This window comes from Callithrix jacchus, chromosome 7 (genome assembly GCF_049354715.1).
Source record: "Callithrix jacchus isolate 240 chromosome 7, calJac240_pri, whole genome shotgun sequence".
NCBI lineage: Eukaryota > Metazoa > Chordata > Mammalia > Primates > Cebidae > Callithrix > Callithrix jacchus.
In genome coordinates, this window is record NC_133508.1 from 96,876,172 (window position 1) to 96,893,693 (window position 17,522).

General features: G+C 33.2%; 1 protein-coding gene across 5 annotated transcripts in view; it reads left to right on the forward strand.

The window, feature by feature from the left end:
• HOOK1 (hook microtubule tethering protein 1) overlaps positions 1–17,522 on the forward strand; it is a 64,228-nt gene that overhangs the window by 18,063 nt on the left and 28,643 nt on the right. For all 5 annotated transcript variants that reach the window (XM_054236325.2, XM_078333023.1, XM_054236326.2 and 2 more), the window contains exons 7-13: positions 1,549–1,616; positions 3,049–3,111; positions 4,030–4,113; positions 7,389–7,555; positions 10,859–10,999; positions 12,138–12,339; positions 12,889–12,999. In XM_054236325.2, coding sequence (XP_054092300.1) covers positions 1,549–1,616; positions 3,049–3,111; positions 4,030–4,113; positions 7,389–7,555; positions 10,859–10,999; positions 12,138–12,339; positions 12,889–12,999 — 836 coding nt within the window. The remainder of the gene's footprint in view (positions 1–1,548; positions 1,617–3,048; positions 3,112–4,029; positions 4,114–7,388; positions 7,556–10,858; positions 11,000–12,137; positions 12,340–12,888; positions 13,000–17,522) is intronic.

Below are 17,522 nucleotides of genomic sequence, written 5' to 3' on the forward strand. Positions count from 1 at the left end.
TCCAGTACATTAAGATTTAGTGGATAGTCAATAAAAATTGTACTTAATCATCTGATGCATTATGTCTATTTTACATGTAAGAACCTTATGTGGATTCAGTTTTCATAAGTAAATATTCAGCTACTAATTTAGAATTCAGGTTTCTTAAGCTAATATTCTGCTCTTTTTAGAAGCATATCTGTCCAATATATGCTCCAGATAAGTAGTCTAATGATATAAATGGAATTGGTGCATTATATTGGTATATCTAAACACAGTGATCCATATTTTGCTGAGTACAAAAGGATCATATTTGGTTGCATGTAATGATAAATGATGAACTGAACAGGCCCAGACCTCCTTTCCTTGAGGGCTTGAATCTGTCTGGGTGGTGAGACTTTTGATGCTGATTTTTCTTTTTGTATGATTCATCCAAACTTGTTCTTAGTACACCACCTTTATGAAAGAATAATGTTGAGTGGTTAAGTTTGCAAAATGCAAACTACTTCAAGCCAAGGCCTTGGAAAACATTCAACGTTGTCTAACTAATGAAGAAAGGATATAAGTTGGGATAAATTTGATAACAAACTCTGAAAGGAGAAAAATAAAATACATGAAATTAATTTTAGTTTATCAATTATGAAAGGACAGTGACTGGGTGTCAGAGAATTTTTATATTAGTCCATCTCTACTATTTACTAGAAGCTTTTTTACTAGGACAAGCCAGTATTTCTCTATAGGCTTTTATTTCTCACTTATACATAATGTTAAAGATCTGTATATCGGGTTTTTCATAAAAGCAGGGGCATTTGCTCATAGAAGGTTAACACTTCTCTAAATATTTAATCATAAATTGACAAATAGCAATTTACATATAAATCTAGTAATTTTTGTTGTAATTGTGATTCTTATTTTTTTATTGATTAATGCTTTGTTAATATTTTAATTACTAGTTATTTATAACTTATTCTTGCTTAATTAATCTTACCAGGTTTGAAAGTTTTATTATCTTTTTCAAAGAGCAAACTTTCAGCTTTGATTCTGTTTTGTTTTGCTTTTTAATTTTGTTGTTCTCTTTTATCTCATTCGTTTTTCTTGTGAATTAATCAGTTGTTCCTATTGCAAGCTGTAATTGACATGTTAAGTGCTGATTCTGCCTCAAAATGATTATTTTTATGTATCTTACAATTTTTAATATTATATGTAATATTTCCATAATTTACTTCTAAGCATTATTGAGCAATTTTGTCTGATTTTTAAAAGGAATTCTATTCCTGTATACATAACTTTATAAAAGCTTTCACATGTTTGTACTTTGCCATATGAATGGATTTTCAAAATGATTTCAAGATACTGCAACAATCTCAGTCTTGAAAGAATGGACTCATTTGGTTAACATTACTCAGTTTATCTTGGTGAGGAAGGAAGACATACTTTTGGACAAATAATGTATTTACATAAAGGATTATCTGTGGGTAAATGAATTTTTATACTCTCTTAATTTGATGGCTAAGGTGACATGTGTAAAGAATAGATTTTTTTTCAGATTTGATTTTTTTTAAATCACAGAACATATTCAAAATATAATGACACTGGAAGAGTCTGTTCAGCATGTGGTCATGACTGCTATTCAAGAGGTAAATTATATCATGTTCCTATGAGTATAAAAATCCTAAACCAAATTATATAAAACTTTTCATACTTTATGGTTTTCTTTTTATAAACTTGCTCTTTGTTGTGGGCCTACTTGCCCTTAGCTAGTGGGTCTTCCTTTTTTCCCACAAAAAAATATTTTAAAAGGCCTTTAAGCTCAATTTTAGTGTCTCTTCATTTTAAAAGCTGGTTAATAAATTAATATTGTGAAGTTTCTTTAAATCAGTGGTCCTCAACCTTTTCAGCACCAGGGACCGGTTTTGTGGAAGACAGTTTTTCCACAGACCCGGGGTGGCACTCAGGAATAGTTTTGGGATTAAACTGTTCCACCTTAGATAATCAGGCATTAGATTCTCATAAGAAGTGTTCACAGTAGTGTTTGTGCTCCCATGGGAATCTAATGCTGCCACTGATTTGACAGGAGGTGGAGGAGTCCAGGTGATAATGCTCTCTTGCCTGCTGCTCACCTCCTTCGGTGCAGCCCAGTTTTTAGCAGGCTACAAACTGGTACCGGTCTGTAGTCCAGGGGATGGGGACCCTTCCTTTAAATAACTTCAAGTAGGCAGGAAGTACAGGATAAACAGTCTTTGACCAGACAGGAATTTTTCATTTTTCTTTTCTTTCAGCCTGTTATAACAATCTTTCCTGAAATTTTCATTTTCACCATATGCATTTTCAAAATGTTAGATCTGTGAGCAAATATGGTGGTACTTAGATTTCAGAGCCAGGTTAAGTTGGATTAAAGCTAGTCTGGTTATCTAAGTGGAGCCAGGAAGGATTCAGAATTAATGTGGTACAGTGTTGATTCTTAATATCAGCCTAAGGCTGAAGTGAAGTGCAGAGGTAACCTTAGGAAAAGCAGCATTTGGAAGGGGCATGACTTGGAGGGCAACATCATACAGGACGTTGGTAGTCTGTATTCCCTGAGTTTACATTGTTGGTTTGGATTCAGAACATTTCTATACATAAATAAATCTGCCTTTCATCTCAAAGAGTTATTTTACAGCATCTTTTTTTCATATAATTGTAATTCTGCTTTTAAAATGACTTCTCAAAAAGGCTGCATTTAAAAAATAGTAAGTTATAATGTATATGAATCACTTAAAAATATTTAATATGTTCACTCTTCATTAGTAATATGTCTTTTAGAACTTGTATTGAAATTTTTTAGTACACAAGTATTTTGAATATATGTATTTAAAGCACAGTTTACTTATAGTGTCCTCACTAATGTGTTTCAATTTGTTATTAAATTAAACCTCTAGTAAAGTTTTTATTTGAATAATGTTCTAAGGACCTTCAAATTAAGACAAGGAAAAGGCAAATATAAACCATTTTACTGTCCTTTCAAGAAAATATATTTTACTTCATAAACATCACATTATTATACTTAATTTTACTATTTTAATTTCCTAGTTGATGAGTAAAGAAATATTGAGCTCTCCTCCAAATGATGCTGTTGGAGAATTGGAGCAACAGGTGAGTATTTTAGTATGGAAGAAAAATGTTGAAAGCAATGTTGTGGGTTTTTTGCCAGTTACTCTCATAAAGCTTACAAAGAGAGCATATACAAGGATATTTTCCTCCATGAAATTAAGTTTATTCTTCTGTAACATCCCAATTGAATGGAAGTGGTGTTGGTCTCCAGAGATTTTGTGATCATGTTGAGAGTCGAGTGGCATTGAACGTTGCTTCTGACCTCATAATGTGTATTTGGCCCATGCTGTATGGTTATACAGTGAAATAGAGGACAATTAAAGACAAACTCTGCTAAGTTTTAATGTACCTAATTATGTACTTTTTTTCCCAGTTGCTATTCTCTCACTTGATTTTGAAGAAACAGCTCAAAGGCCCTATACTCAAGGCTCCTTTCCCTGGTTCTGTTTCAGGACTGTTTTACAGAGGGAAAGGACACTCTTCTCCCATTTATAACCCTATCTTGGTTATAGGGTAAATGATAAGAGGAGAGGCAAATGCGTTAAGTATTTTTTCTGTTATATTTTTAGACATTTCTGTTTTTATGAGTGTAACCAGTCATCTCAAGTAGTAGTTCAAAAGAGCATGTTTAAAGAAATAATTTATTTAAATGTAAACATGCTGTGTTTTTTTCTAAACTTTTTTTCTGTAATAAAACTAAACAATGCCTCCTCTAATACTTGTAAAAATATTTAACAGGGATTAACATAAAATTTACCTCTGTGGGACCATAGCCTTCAATGTAAATGATGCCATGTAAATAAAATTCACACAAAGAGAACAAATTAAGATTCATTTATTAATAGGTAAATTTTAAAAATTATTTCCCCTATCAGTGTATATGTGTGTTAAGAGAAGAGTATATTTTTCTATTTGTGTCCAAACACAATTTACTAAGATTTAGGACACTTAATATTTCAGCTTAAAAGAGTCTTGGAAGAACTTCGGGAAGCACTAGCAGAAAAGGAAGAGTTGAGGCAAAGATGCGAAGAATTGGATATGCAGGTATGGGAAAAACCCTGAGCTGAGGAAAACTTAAAGTTTGCAGGAGTTTTTTATTGTAATTCCTTAGCTGGTGGTATGTTTTATAAATTAGGTTTCACTTCCTGTAGGGAATATTAAAAGGATTTCTTACAGGCTTGAATATTCGAGCATTAATTTTGTAAATATTTTTTCTCTGATAGTTGAAATTTGCTGCCTTAACTTTCTTTGAGAAAATTACTAATTGTAGAATTTCAACTATTTAGATAAAGACTCAGTTTTCATTTTTGTAAAATGGGAAAGTTAACATTTCTACTTCATATTGTGTATGTAAATATTAACTAGAGGGAATTTATGGAAGCATTAAGTGGTACCTGACACGTCCTCCCCCAATAAATTCAAGCATATGTTTATATGTATGTATGTAGTCTCTCATGCCAAGTTTTTGCTAACATGTATGTATATATGAACATGTATGTATACTCTTGGGTTTATATGCACATGTATTTTAAAATGAACTTGGCATGAGCAACAATAATTAGTGTTTAAGAGGGTAGATTTTCAAACCAGGCTACCTACATTCAGAACCTGGTCATGTTACTAGTTGGTTATATGCTCTCAGATACAATTACTCTGTACTTCAGTTTTCTCTCTTGAGAAATGGAATGATGATAGCATGTATCTCCCAGAGTGGTCACTGGGGTCATGAGTGCTTAGAGCCTGGCGCAGAAGTGCTATGTATATTGTTTGCATATGTTGTTACCATTACATCAAAATACAAGTGTGTATATTATGCAATAAGTCTAGAAACAGGTGTACAGAAGGTTAAGTGTACCTTCATAATATGCTGTATATAAATGACTTTTTGTTGTTGTTTAAATAATGATCTAAATATGTAGTTGATTCTCTGAAAAGTGTAAGGGCAAGTAGCAAAGGTGTGGTAGCAATACCCTTGCTAGACGAAGTAAACATCTAAAATGACAGGGCTGTATAATGCTTCTAACCCTCAAGAGTTTGCAAATAGGGAAAAGGTAAAGACTTGGTTAGGATGACTAGCCACTTAGGGCAGTGGGAGCACTAGAATTTAGATCTTCTAATTTCATCTGTAAAAACCAGTCCTCTGTATTTGAATGAAGTAAGCATCTCAAGTAGGGGAAATTTATTCTGTTCTCCTTTGCAACTTTCCTAACTACACATTGTAACATACATCTTTAAACACATGCAAAGTACCTGAAATGTGTTATTTTTAAATAGGGTCATATTCACCCTGTAAAATACTTCATAGGAAGAATAGAAGATTGAGCTATTGAGCTATTATCATTCTCTTGTAGGATCTAGGTACAGTTTTCTGAGAAATTCTTACTCAATAAAGAACACAAAATTCTACATTAAAAGATTTATGTGTTAGTAACAAAAAATGAAGGGTATATGATCTGGTTTTAGGGGAAAAGTGCAGAAATCCTAAACAGAGAGAGACAGATGCAGGTGCAGTTTGAACTTATCACCATGAGAGCTTGTTGAAGGAGTTGCCTGGAACCCCCACCCCATGCTCCAACTCCTGCTTCTAGGGTGGGAACAAGGAATGTCCCTGTCTTGCATCCCCATTGGTCATGTCTGTACCAGAGATGGCTCTGGAGCCATGCTGAAGCATATGGATAGGAACACGATTGGTTATTCACCAGATGTTGAAAACTAAAATTTGCCCTTTGTCGTGTTTCTTTTTAGAGGAGTCCTACCCTGTTTTGGTGACTGAGGGTGTTGTTTCTCCTCTGTCAGTCATTTTATAATAGCCCCTACACTCAAGCTAGAATGAGATATTCTTTTCTTTGTGCCCCACCTTTACCCTATGGTGTGCTTCTATCAAAGCACCTTCAACATATTTTATATAATTGTTTATGTTTCTACCCTAAGGGTCTTAAGGGCAGAAACTCATTCTTTTTTGTATCTGAATCACTTAGAATTATCATGCATGACAGGTAATAGTTGTCACTAAATGGCTTACATAACAGGCATGGGTGCATGCACTGAATTTGTGAACAGAAAGTTATTTATATTGTCTGCCCAGGGACAGTTTCCCAGACTTTGTATTTTTCATTTAGAAGACAGTGTTTGTAACTTGCCTGAGTACTGTGTTCAGGGCAATCACTTGATGTTAATTTCCTATTAGTTCTTTGTGTCAACATGTAGTCATATTTACATAACTGGGTTGAATTACATGTTTTGAAAATGTGGATAACAGACTTGCCCAGTAGTATATTGGAAATCAGAATAGGTTTTTCAAACTAATTCTTAGTCATATGTAAAAGTTCTGTTCTTATGAAAAGACACATCCTTAGCTATACATTTTTTTTTTTTTTTTGAGACGGAGTTTCGCTCTTGTTACCCAGGCTGGAATGCAATGGCGCGATCTTGGCTCACCACAACCTCCGCCTCCTGGGTTCAGGCAATTCTCCTGCCTTAGCCTCCCGAGTAGCTGGGCACACGCCACCATGCCCAGCTAATTTTTTGTATCTTTAGTAGAGACGGGGTTTCACCATGTTAACTTGGATGGTCTCGATCTCTTGACCTCGTGATCCACCCGCCTCGGCCTCCCAAAGTGCTGGGATTACAGGCTTGAGCCACCGCAGCCGGCCCAGCTATACATTTTTAAAGGTGTTTTTAAATGGAAAAGAAGTAGAACTAGGAGAGAAAATCATGTTTGTTTTAAAAGTATGAATACAAAAAAATTGCTCCAGGTACTGATATTGATGTGGTTCTATGCTAAGATGTTTTTATCCATTTTAAATCATAAGCAGTTTCAATGTGCAAATGGAAACAGCTTTTTGTTATTGATTCATTAACCAAATGTGCTTATTTCTTGAATATGTGATGTGTGACAAATAATTTTATAATCTGAACCTATCATGATAACTTTGAACATATGTGTGTATATTTTGGCTTAGTAGGTAACAGCATTCTAAAAATTAGTTTATACCTAAAAGGGGGGACAAATTAATTTTTTGAAGTTTCATTTGTGCAACAAATTTTAGAGACTTAAATACGTTTTCTTCCCCAAAGGCAGGCATAGCATTTTAAAGATATATTTACTCTATTTTCTCCATATGTGTATTGATTTGATTTCTTTTGTTTGACTTAAATCTCCTAGACTCTGAATTCTATATTCAGAAGGATCTTTAGAACTCATCTAGCATGACAGACCAAGCTAATTAATGGCTCAGTCAGATTTAGAATTCAGAACTCCAGACTAAAGAGTTTTTGTTTGTTTTTTCTACTGGTGCTTATATATGTGTGTTTCTTAGGTGACTACACTTCAAGATGAAAAGAATTCACTAGTTTCTGAAAATGAGATGATGAATGAAAAACTTGACCAGTTGGATGGCTCTTTTGATGATCCAAACACAGTGGTTGCAAAAAAGTATTTTCATGCACAGTTACAACTAGAACAATTACAGGAAGAAAACTTCAGGTAGCATTTTTAATAGAAATCATTCTATTATGCTAGTAGCAAAAAATCACAGTATCAACAACTAATTATTAAGCATTGTTAAGCATTTTTAGGATATTGATTAAGCTCCTGAAAATACCAAACGGTATAAGTGGTTCCTGCTCTCACAGGGCTTATGATCCAGTTAGGAAGTGGGAGATACACGTAAAAACAAAACAATTTAAATATACACTAAGGACCAAATCAAGGCCATAGGAAAGCCCATAGGAGTTAAAGGGAGTGATTGCTGAAACCTGGGGAGAATGGGGAGATTCTCACATAAGAGAGATAACCCTATAATAAATGGAAAAAATATAAATCATAAGCTAAGTAGATGCTTTTCATTTTAACTTGTATATTTCTTTAATAAAGTCATGAATACTTATCTTTAACAAACATTGATTATCTTTTGTGTGCTTACCAATGAGCCTTAAACTAGAAGACCTTGAGGACAGGCACTCTAAGTGTACTATGCCTATATTTTTTTTCTTATTTTTGATATAACTTCAAACTCACAAAGTTACCATTGGGGGCATGGGGGGGATGGAGACAGCAAACCACCATGCCATGTATGTACCTATGCAACAATCCTGCAGGATGCAGGATGTGCACATGTACCCCAGAGCCCAAAGTACGATAAAAAAAAAAGTGAAGGAGAGATTATTTTTCTACAACAAATTCCAAAAGCAAAAGTTTTTGGCCCACATTTACTTGTTATTTTAAGGGAAAAAGAATTTATCAACAAACAAAATGATGGCCAAGGTAGTTCCATACATATATAATATATATAACAAATCAATATATAATATATTGATATATCAACATATATTAATATACAAATTATTCATATATAATATATTAATGTATTATATTGATATATTACTATATTATTTTGATATATTAATATATAATATATATGTGTGTGTTTGTATGTATAAAATATGTATTTGCCTTAAATGGAAATAAAAATAAAACTTAACAACAACAAAAAGTTACAGGAATACTACAAGAAACTTCTTTACACCTTTTACTCAGATTCAACAATTATTTTACATTCTCTCCGTTTGCTTTAGCAGTCTCTGTATATAGTCATTATTTGCATACTTTTTTCTCAGCTATTTGAGAGTAAGTTGCACACCTGTCTCTTTACCCCAGTATATTTCAGTGCATATATCCTAAGAATGAGGACATTCTCTTTTAAACCACATTATTTTCACATTATTGTGAAAAATGATATAACCATTAAAATTGGGATCTTTTTCTGGACTCTTATTTCATATTTGTTAGTAAATTTCTTCATGCCTATATGACACTATATTATTGTAGTTTTAGAGTATAACTTTTGAGATCTGGTATTGTTAAGTATTCCAATTTTGTTCTTTCTTTTCAAAATTTGTTTTGGTTATTCTAAGTGTTTAGCATTTTACCATAAAATTGAGAATCAACTAGTCAGTTTCTATTAAAAACCTTTATACTCAAGTATTTTATGTTTTTGATGCTATTATAAATGCAATTTCAGAATTATAAAAATTTGCTGCTAAAATGTAGATAGATATATATGTTGAAACTTTGAACTTATATCTTGAAACTTATATCTTAAATATATTGAAACTTACGTATCTTGCAAAGTTTCTTGATTCACTTATTTAGCTAGTAGTGTGTTTAGATTTAAAAAAAATCTTTAGTCCATTCCTGCTGCTTTAACAAAATACCTTAGACAGAGTAATTTATAAACAATAGAAATTTACCACTCACTGTTCTGAAGACTGGGGACTCCAAAATCAAGGCACTGGCAGATTCAGTGTCTGTCTGAGGGATTGCTCTCTGCTTCCAAGATGGCTTCCTCTTGCTGCATCTTTAGGTCCCTTTAATGGCCTTTATAAGAGTGCTAATCACATTCATGAGTGCAGAGCCCTCATAACTTAGTCACTTCCCAAAAGGCCTTACTTCTTAATACCACCAGAATGGGAATCAGGTTTCAACATGAATTTTAGAGGAACAGAGGCTATGTAATCTACAGGCTATGTAAATTTCATTGTGATTCTTTTCTTCACTCATAGGTTATTAAGAAATGTGTTAATTATAGATTTAAAGCTTTTCTAGACTTCTTATTGTGACTGATTTCTAATTTAATTAACCTTTATTATGAGAGAACATGTTCCATGAGATTTCAAACTTTTGGCATTTATTGATACATATTTTATTTATCATCATGTATTTTATTGTGTTGAGTGTTATACATTTGCAAAAAATATGAACCTTGTAAATTTAGGCTTAAATGTTCTATAATTGTCAGTTATATTAAGCTGGTTAATAATATCATTCAGATCGCTTCTGTATTTTTACTGATAATTTAGTTTTATCATTTATTGGGAGATGTGTTAAAAATTTCAGCAATGATTATGGATTTGTGGATTTCTAATTTTGGTTTTAACAGTTTTTGCTGCTGGTATTTTTTTTAAAAACTTGGTTTTTAGATGTGTATGCATTTATGATATGTCTTTCTACTGAATTAACCCTTTGAAAATTATGAAATATCTCTTTATTTTTGGTAGTACTTTTTGTCTTAAAACTTACTTTATTTGAAATAAATGTAATCACCCCAGTTTTCTTTGCTTGCTTCTTGCATGACATTTTATTTTTCATCTTTACTTTTCTCTGTCCTTTATAGTACAATGTTTCCTAATTAGCATATTCTTAAACTTTGCTTTTTTATTCTCTCTGATAGTCTCTACCTTGTGTTTTATTCATTTATCTTTTTTTGTGATTACTGATGTGGTTGGACTTAGATCTATTAATTTGCTATTTTATATTTGTCCCATTTGTTCTCGTGTTCTTTTTATCGGTCATGCATTCTTTTGGGTTAATCAAATAATTTTTAAATATTGATTGTAATTGCTGTATTCTTATTTTAGTTTTTGCTTTTGTTGTTGCTCTAGAGCTTCTAAATTTGTCTTTATCGCAATCTATACAGTTCATATTTTTACTCTACATGCAATGTGTATTTTAAAATACACAAGATATTTCTCATCTTTTGAAATTAAAATTTGCTAGAACTAGGTATAACTAAATACAGTGTTTCAGGAATGAAACTAAAAATTGAGAACATTAAGTTTACTTCTCATGTCTGTTTCAAAATTAACAGCTGAAAAATATCTTATTCCTTTAGTTTGTCCTTTCTGGAATATAGAATTTAAACAATTTTAATATTTTCTTCTAAGCTCAAGTTTTGGTCAGAAAACAAATTATGGAAGTTATAAATACTTACTTTTTTTTTTGTTCAAGGCTTGAAGCTGCAAAAGATGATTACCGTGTTCACTGTGAAGAACTTGAAAAGCAGCTAATCGAATTCCAGCATAGGAATGATGAATTGACTAGTCTTGCGGAAGAAACAAGAGCCCTGAAAGATGAAATAGATGTTCTTAGGTATGGCATGTCTTTAAAAATATAATTATGCCATTTCTAAGTTATTATTTAGTCAATTTGAGTATTTCATATTTTATTCAGGGATTTGTAGGATTATTCTTGTGTATCAGGTATTGATCAGTTTTTAATCCAGTTTTTAATCTAGTTTTAACTTCTTTTATGTTTGTTGTTTGGGCTTGTGGTTCCTGGATAATACTCAGTTTTTATGAGGACATACTCAATTCCTATTAGGACATTTTCACATTAGAACCCATAACTCCCAAATGAGACTTTTAATTAAAATTTTGCAAACAGAGTAGTTATAGATACATTTCACTTGACCTCCTTATACCTATCATTATATTTTGTGAAATTTTTGTGTAAGGGAATATATTCTCAATCTGTATTTTGACATTTGATAAACTATAAATCAAATATAGACAAGAATCCTAACTTTTTTTGGGGGAGGATTGTTGTTTGGCAATATAACATTTATGTTTACTTTTTTCTATGAAATGTTACTCAGTAAACAGTCTGTTCACATGACCTTTATATTTTTTATTGATTTTTAATTAGTTATTTTTTGTAGTTCCAAACACTCATTTGAAACAAAATTCGTATAACTATTAATTTGGGCCTGCTTGTGATAGTGAAGTGGTTTGGTTTTTTTGTTTATTGGTTTATTTATGTATTTAAGTCAGGTAAGCACAGCTCCAAAGGGAAGTGCTTTGCCTGACAAGTTTTTAATTTAATCAACTTTCTAAATACAGTATGTCTGATACTTAGAACAAAACTATGCTGAATATTATACACAAATCAAGGTTGGCCTGTATGCTGCAGAGCAGCTAAGTTGTTTAGTTTTATGTATAAAATCATTTTTTTAAATTCATTGTGCTAATATATGAAACAGTTTGATAATTTAGTGTGTTATATTTGAAGCATTTTATTTTGATGGCTTTGTACCAAAGAGGTTGAATTTTAGATGGATTTAGCCCAGAGTCTGTTTCCAGAGTTCTCACATTTTCCTCTTCTCAGTCACTCTCATTTACTTTTCTTTTTTCTTTTTTGTGATAGTTTGGAAGATTCATTTTACAGGAAGAGTAAAATTATGAGTATATGCTAGTTTTTATACAGTAATGCTTAGTCTTTATTATTATAGAGCTACTTCTGATAAAGCAAATAAACTGGAGTCAACAGTTGAGATATATCGTCAGAAGCTACAAGATCTGAATGACCTTCGCAAGCAGGTGAAAACTTTACAGGAAACTAACATGATGTATATGCATAATACAGTCAGCTTAGAAGAAGAATTAAAAAAAGCAAATGCAGCACGTACACAATTAGAAACATACAAAAGGCAGGTAAGAAACATCTTAATTTTTAATTGATAAAATGCAAGAGTTTAACTTTGTTATTCCTTTTGATTTCTTAAGAATGGTACAGAAATTAAGATGCATTGTTTACAATCTGCGAACTTATTCTGATAAATTTCTTTCTTTAATTTTAATTCAAGGATTGATAATTAAGTTTGAGTTACCTGGGTCTTTTACCTTTTTACTGCCTTTTGGTATTTTTTCTTTTGAGATTTTATTGTTTATTAGCATTTCGGGTAAGCAGGGTTAATGCCTGGTGAATGGAGCTGTAACCTAAAACATGTTTTCTATTTACGAAATAACATTAGGAGGCTGACTTTTAATTTTTTTTGGCTGAATTATTATTTGAATATTTTAAATTTTATGTTAATTCTTATCTATGTGTTATTTTCTGCAAATATTTAGAACTAGACTGCAATTTTAGTATAGATATTTTATTCCTAATCAGTTTTTCATTTACTCAATTCTAAAAGACTGTTGACATTTATACATTTATATGTTTATAAGGACTTTTTTTCCTTCTGTTTCTGATATTAGGTTCAAGATCTTCACGTTAAACTTTCCTCTGAATCCAAAAGGGCAGACACACTAGCGTTTGAAATGAAACGGCTTGAAGAAAAACACGAAGCTTTACTTAAGGAAAAAGAGGTAAACATAAATATAATTGATAAGGAATATGTCATTGTCTTTTAGTTTTTTACTATCCTTGCTGTTTCTGTAATGGTGATGATGTCTACCAGTTTTGTCTTCCTTGAAATTGAAATTTTTGACATAAAAGAGTCTTGTAAAAATGACTTGCTTCTTTGTTCAGTTTTTTTAGTTTTCTTCACAATGGTAGATGAAATCATAGAGGCAAGGCCATAAGTCTCAATGAATATTTTATAACTCTGTCAATTGCTTGAGATGAAGGACCATAGATAGATAATTCTTTTGTGACAGCTTTATTAAAATTTAATTTATATACTATAATTTCACTTATTTAAAGTATACAAGTCAGTGTTGTTTTTTTTTATATATATTTTATTGAACTTTAGGTTCTGGGGTACATGTGCAGAGCATGCAGGATTGCTGCATAGGTACATAAATGGCAATGTGGTTTGCTGCCTCCATCCCTGTCACCTATATCTGGCATTTCTCCCCATGTTATCCCTCCCCAACTCCCTACCCTCCGCTGTCCCTCCTCTGGTCCCTCCCAATAGACCTCAGTGTGTGATGCTCCCCTACCTGCGTCCATGTGTTCTCATTGTTAAATGCCCTCCTATGAGTAAGAACATGTGGTGGTTGACTTTCTGTTCTTGTGTCAGTTTGCTGAGAATGATGGTTTCCAGGTTCATCCATGTCCCTACAAAGGACACAAACTCATCATTTTTTAAGGCTGCATAGTATTTCATGGTGTATATTTGCCACATTTTCCTTGTGCAGTCTATCATGGATGGGCATTTGGGTTGGTTCCCGGTCTTTCTATTGTAAACAGTACTGCAATGAACATATGTGTGCATGTGTCTTCATAATAGAATGATTTATAATCCTTTGGATATGTACCCAGTAATGGGATTTCTGGGTCAAATGGAATTTCTATTTCTAGGTCCTTGAGGAATCACCACACTGTCTTCCACGATGCTTGAAATAATTTACACTCTCACCAACAGTGTAAAAGTGTTCCTATTTCTCCATATCCTCTCTAGCATTTGTTGTCTCCAGATTTTTTGATGATCACCATTCTAACTGGCATGAGATGGTATCTCAATGTAGTTTTGATTTGCATTTCTCTAATGACCAGTGATGATGAGCATTTTTTCATATGTTTGTTGGCCTCATATATGTCTTGTTTTGAAAAGTTTCTGTTCATATCTTTTGCCCACTTTTGAATGTTTTTTTTTTTTCTTGTAAATCTGTTTTAGTTCTTTGTAGATACTGGATATAAGCCCTTTGTCAGCTGGGTAGATTGCAAAAATTGTTTCTATTCTGTTGATTGCTGATTCACTCTAATGATTGTTTCTTTTGCCATGCAGAAGCTATGGAGTTTGATTAGGTCCCATTTGTCTATTTTGGCTTTTATTGCCAATGCTTTTGGTGTTTTGGTCATGAGGTCCTTGCCTACTCCTATGTTCTGAATGGTTTTGCCTAGATTTTCTTCCAGGATTTTCATGGTGTTAGGTCTTATGTTTAAGTCTTTAATCCATCTGGAGTTAATTTTAGTGTAAGGTGTCAAGAAGGGGTCCAGTTTCTGCTTTCTGCACATGGCTAGCCAGTTTTCCCAACACCATTTATTAAACAGGGAATCCTTTCCCCATTGCTTGTTTTTGTCAGGTTTGTCAAAGATCAGATGGTTGTAGATGTGGGGCATTGCCTCCAAGGCCTCTGTTCTTTTCCATTGGTCTATGTCTCTGCTTTGGTACCAGTATCATGTTGTTTTGGTTGCTGTAGCCTTGTAGTATAGTTTAAAGTCAGATAGTGTGATGCCTCCAGCTTTGTTCTTTTTGCTTAGAATCCACTTGGTTATACAGGTTTTGGTTGCATATGAAGTTTAAGGTGTTTTTTTCCCAGTTCTGTGAAGAGGGCCATAGGTAGCTTGATGGGGATAGCATTGAATCTATAAATTACTATGGGCACTATGGCCATTTTCACAATATTGATTCTTCCTACCCATGAGCATGGAATGTTTTTTTATCTGTTTGTGTCCTCTCTTATTTCCTTGAGCAGTGGTTTGTAGTTCTCCTTGAAGAGGTCCTTTACATCCTTTGTTAGTTGTATTCCTAGGTATTTTATTCTCTTTGTAGCAATTGTGAATGGCAGTTTGTTCTTGATTTGGCTCTCTTTAAGTATGTTATTGGTGTATAGGAATGCTTGTGATTTCCACACATTGATTTTATATCCTGACTTTGCTGAAGTTGCTTATTCATTTCAGTAGATTTGGGGCTGAGACAATGGGGTCTTCTAAATATACAGTCATGTCATCTGCAAATAGAAACAATTTGATTTCCTCCTTTCCTAATTCAATACCCTTTATTTCTTTTTCTTGACTGATTGCTCTGGCTAGAACTTCCAGAACTTTATTGAATAGGAGTAGTGAGAGAGTGCATCCTGGTCTAGTGCCAGATTTCAAGCCGAATGCCTCCAGTTTTTTTCTATTCAGTGTGACATTGGCTGTGGGTTTGTCATAAATAGCTTTTATTGTTTTGAGATATGTTCCGTCGATACCTAGTTTATTAAGAGTTTTTAGCATGAAGGGCTGTTATATTTTATCCAAGGCCTTCTCTGCATCTATTGAGATAATTGTGTGGTTTTTGTCTTTGTTTCTGTTTGTGTGGTGAATTACATTTATAGACTTGTATATGTTGAACCAGCCTTGAATCCCTAGGATGAAGCCTCCTTGATTGTGATGGATAAGCTTTTTGATGTGCTGTTGCAGTTGGTTTGCCAGTATCTTATTAAAGGGTTTTGCATCTGTGTTCATGGTGGATATTGGCCCGAAGTTTCTTTTTTACTTGAGTCTCAGCCAGGTTTTGGTATAAGGTGATGTTGGCCTCATAAAATGAGTTAGGAAGGATTCCCTCTTTTTGTATTATTTGGGATAGTTTCAGAAGGAATGGTACCAGCTCCTCTTTGTATGTCTGGTAGAATTCACTGTGAACCTGTCTGGACCTGGACTTTTTTTTGGTTGGTAGGCTATTAATTGCTGCCTCAACTTCAGCCCTTGCTATTGGTCTATTCAGGGTTTGACTTCTTCCTGATTTAGACTTGGGAGGGTGCAGGTGTCCAGGAATTTATTCATTTCTTCCAGGTTTACTGGTTTATGTGCATAGAGTTGTTTGTAGTAATCTCTGATGGTAGTTTGTATTTCTGTGGAATCTGTGGTGATATCACCTTTATTGTTTCTTATTGCATCTATTTGATTCTTCTCTCTTTTATTTTTTATTAATTTGGCTAGCGGTCTATTTTATTGATGTTTTTGAAAAACCAGCTCCTGGATTTATTGATTTTTTTGAAGGGTTTTTTGTTCTGCTCTGATCCTAGTTATTTCTTGTCTTCTGCCAGCTTTTGAGTTTTTTTGATCTTGCTCCTCTAGGTCTTTCAATTTTGATGATAGGGTGTTAGTCTTAGATCTTTTCTTGCTTCTCATATCGGCATTTGTTGCTATCAATTTCTCTCTAGAAAGTGCGTTAAATGTGTCCCAGAAATTCTGGTACATTGTGTCTTCATTCTTATTGATTTCAAAGAACATCTTCATTTCTGCTTTCATTTCATTGTTTATCCAGTCAACATTCAAGAGCCAGTTGTTCATTTTCCATAAACTTATGCAATTCTGAGTTAGTTTCTTAATCCTAAATTCTAATTTGATTGTACTGTGGTCCTAGAGACTGTTTGTTATGATTTCCATTCTTTTGCATTTGCTGAGGAGTGATTTACTTCCAATTATGTGGTCAATTTTAGAGTACGTGTGATGTGGTGCTGAGAAGAATGTATATTCTGTGGATTTGGGGTGCAGAGTTCTGTAGATGTCTATTAGATTTACTTGGTCAAGATCTGAGTTCAAGTCCTGGATATCTTTGTTAATTTTCTGCCTCATTGATCTGTCTAATATTGACAGTAGAGTGTTAAAGTCTCCAACTATTATTGTATGGGAGTCTAAGCCTCTTTGTAGGTTATTAAGAACTTGCTTTATATATCTGCATGTTCCTGAATTGGGTGCATTTATATTTAGGATCATTAGTTCTTCTTGTTGCATTGATCCTCTTACCATTATGTAATGCCCTTCTTTGTCTCTTTTGATCTTTGTTAAAGTCTATTTTATCAGAGACTAGGATTGCAACTCCTGCTTTTTTTTTTTTTCTCTCTCCATTTGCTTGGTAAATCTTCCTTCATCCCTTTATTTTGAGCCTATGTGTATCCTTGCATGTGAGATGGGTTTCCTGGATACAGCACACGGATGGGTTTTAACTTTTATCGAATTTGCCAGTCTGTATCTTTTGATTGGGGCATTAGCTCATTTACATTTAAGGTTAATATTATGATGTGTGAATTTGATCCTGTCATTTTGATGCTAGCTGGCTGTCTTGCCCATTAGTTGATGCAGATTCTTCATTGTGTTGATGTTCTTTAACATATGGCACATTTTTGTAGTGGCTGGTACTGGTTGTTCCTTTCTGTATTTAGTGCTTTTCTTTCAG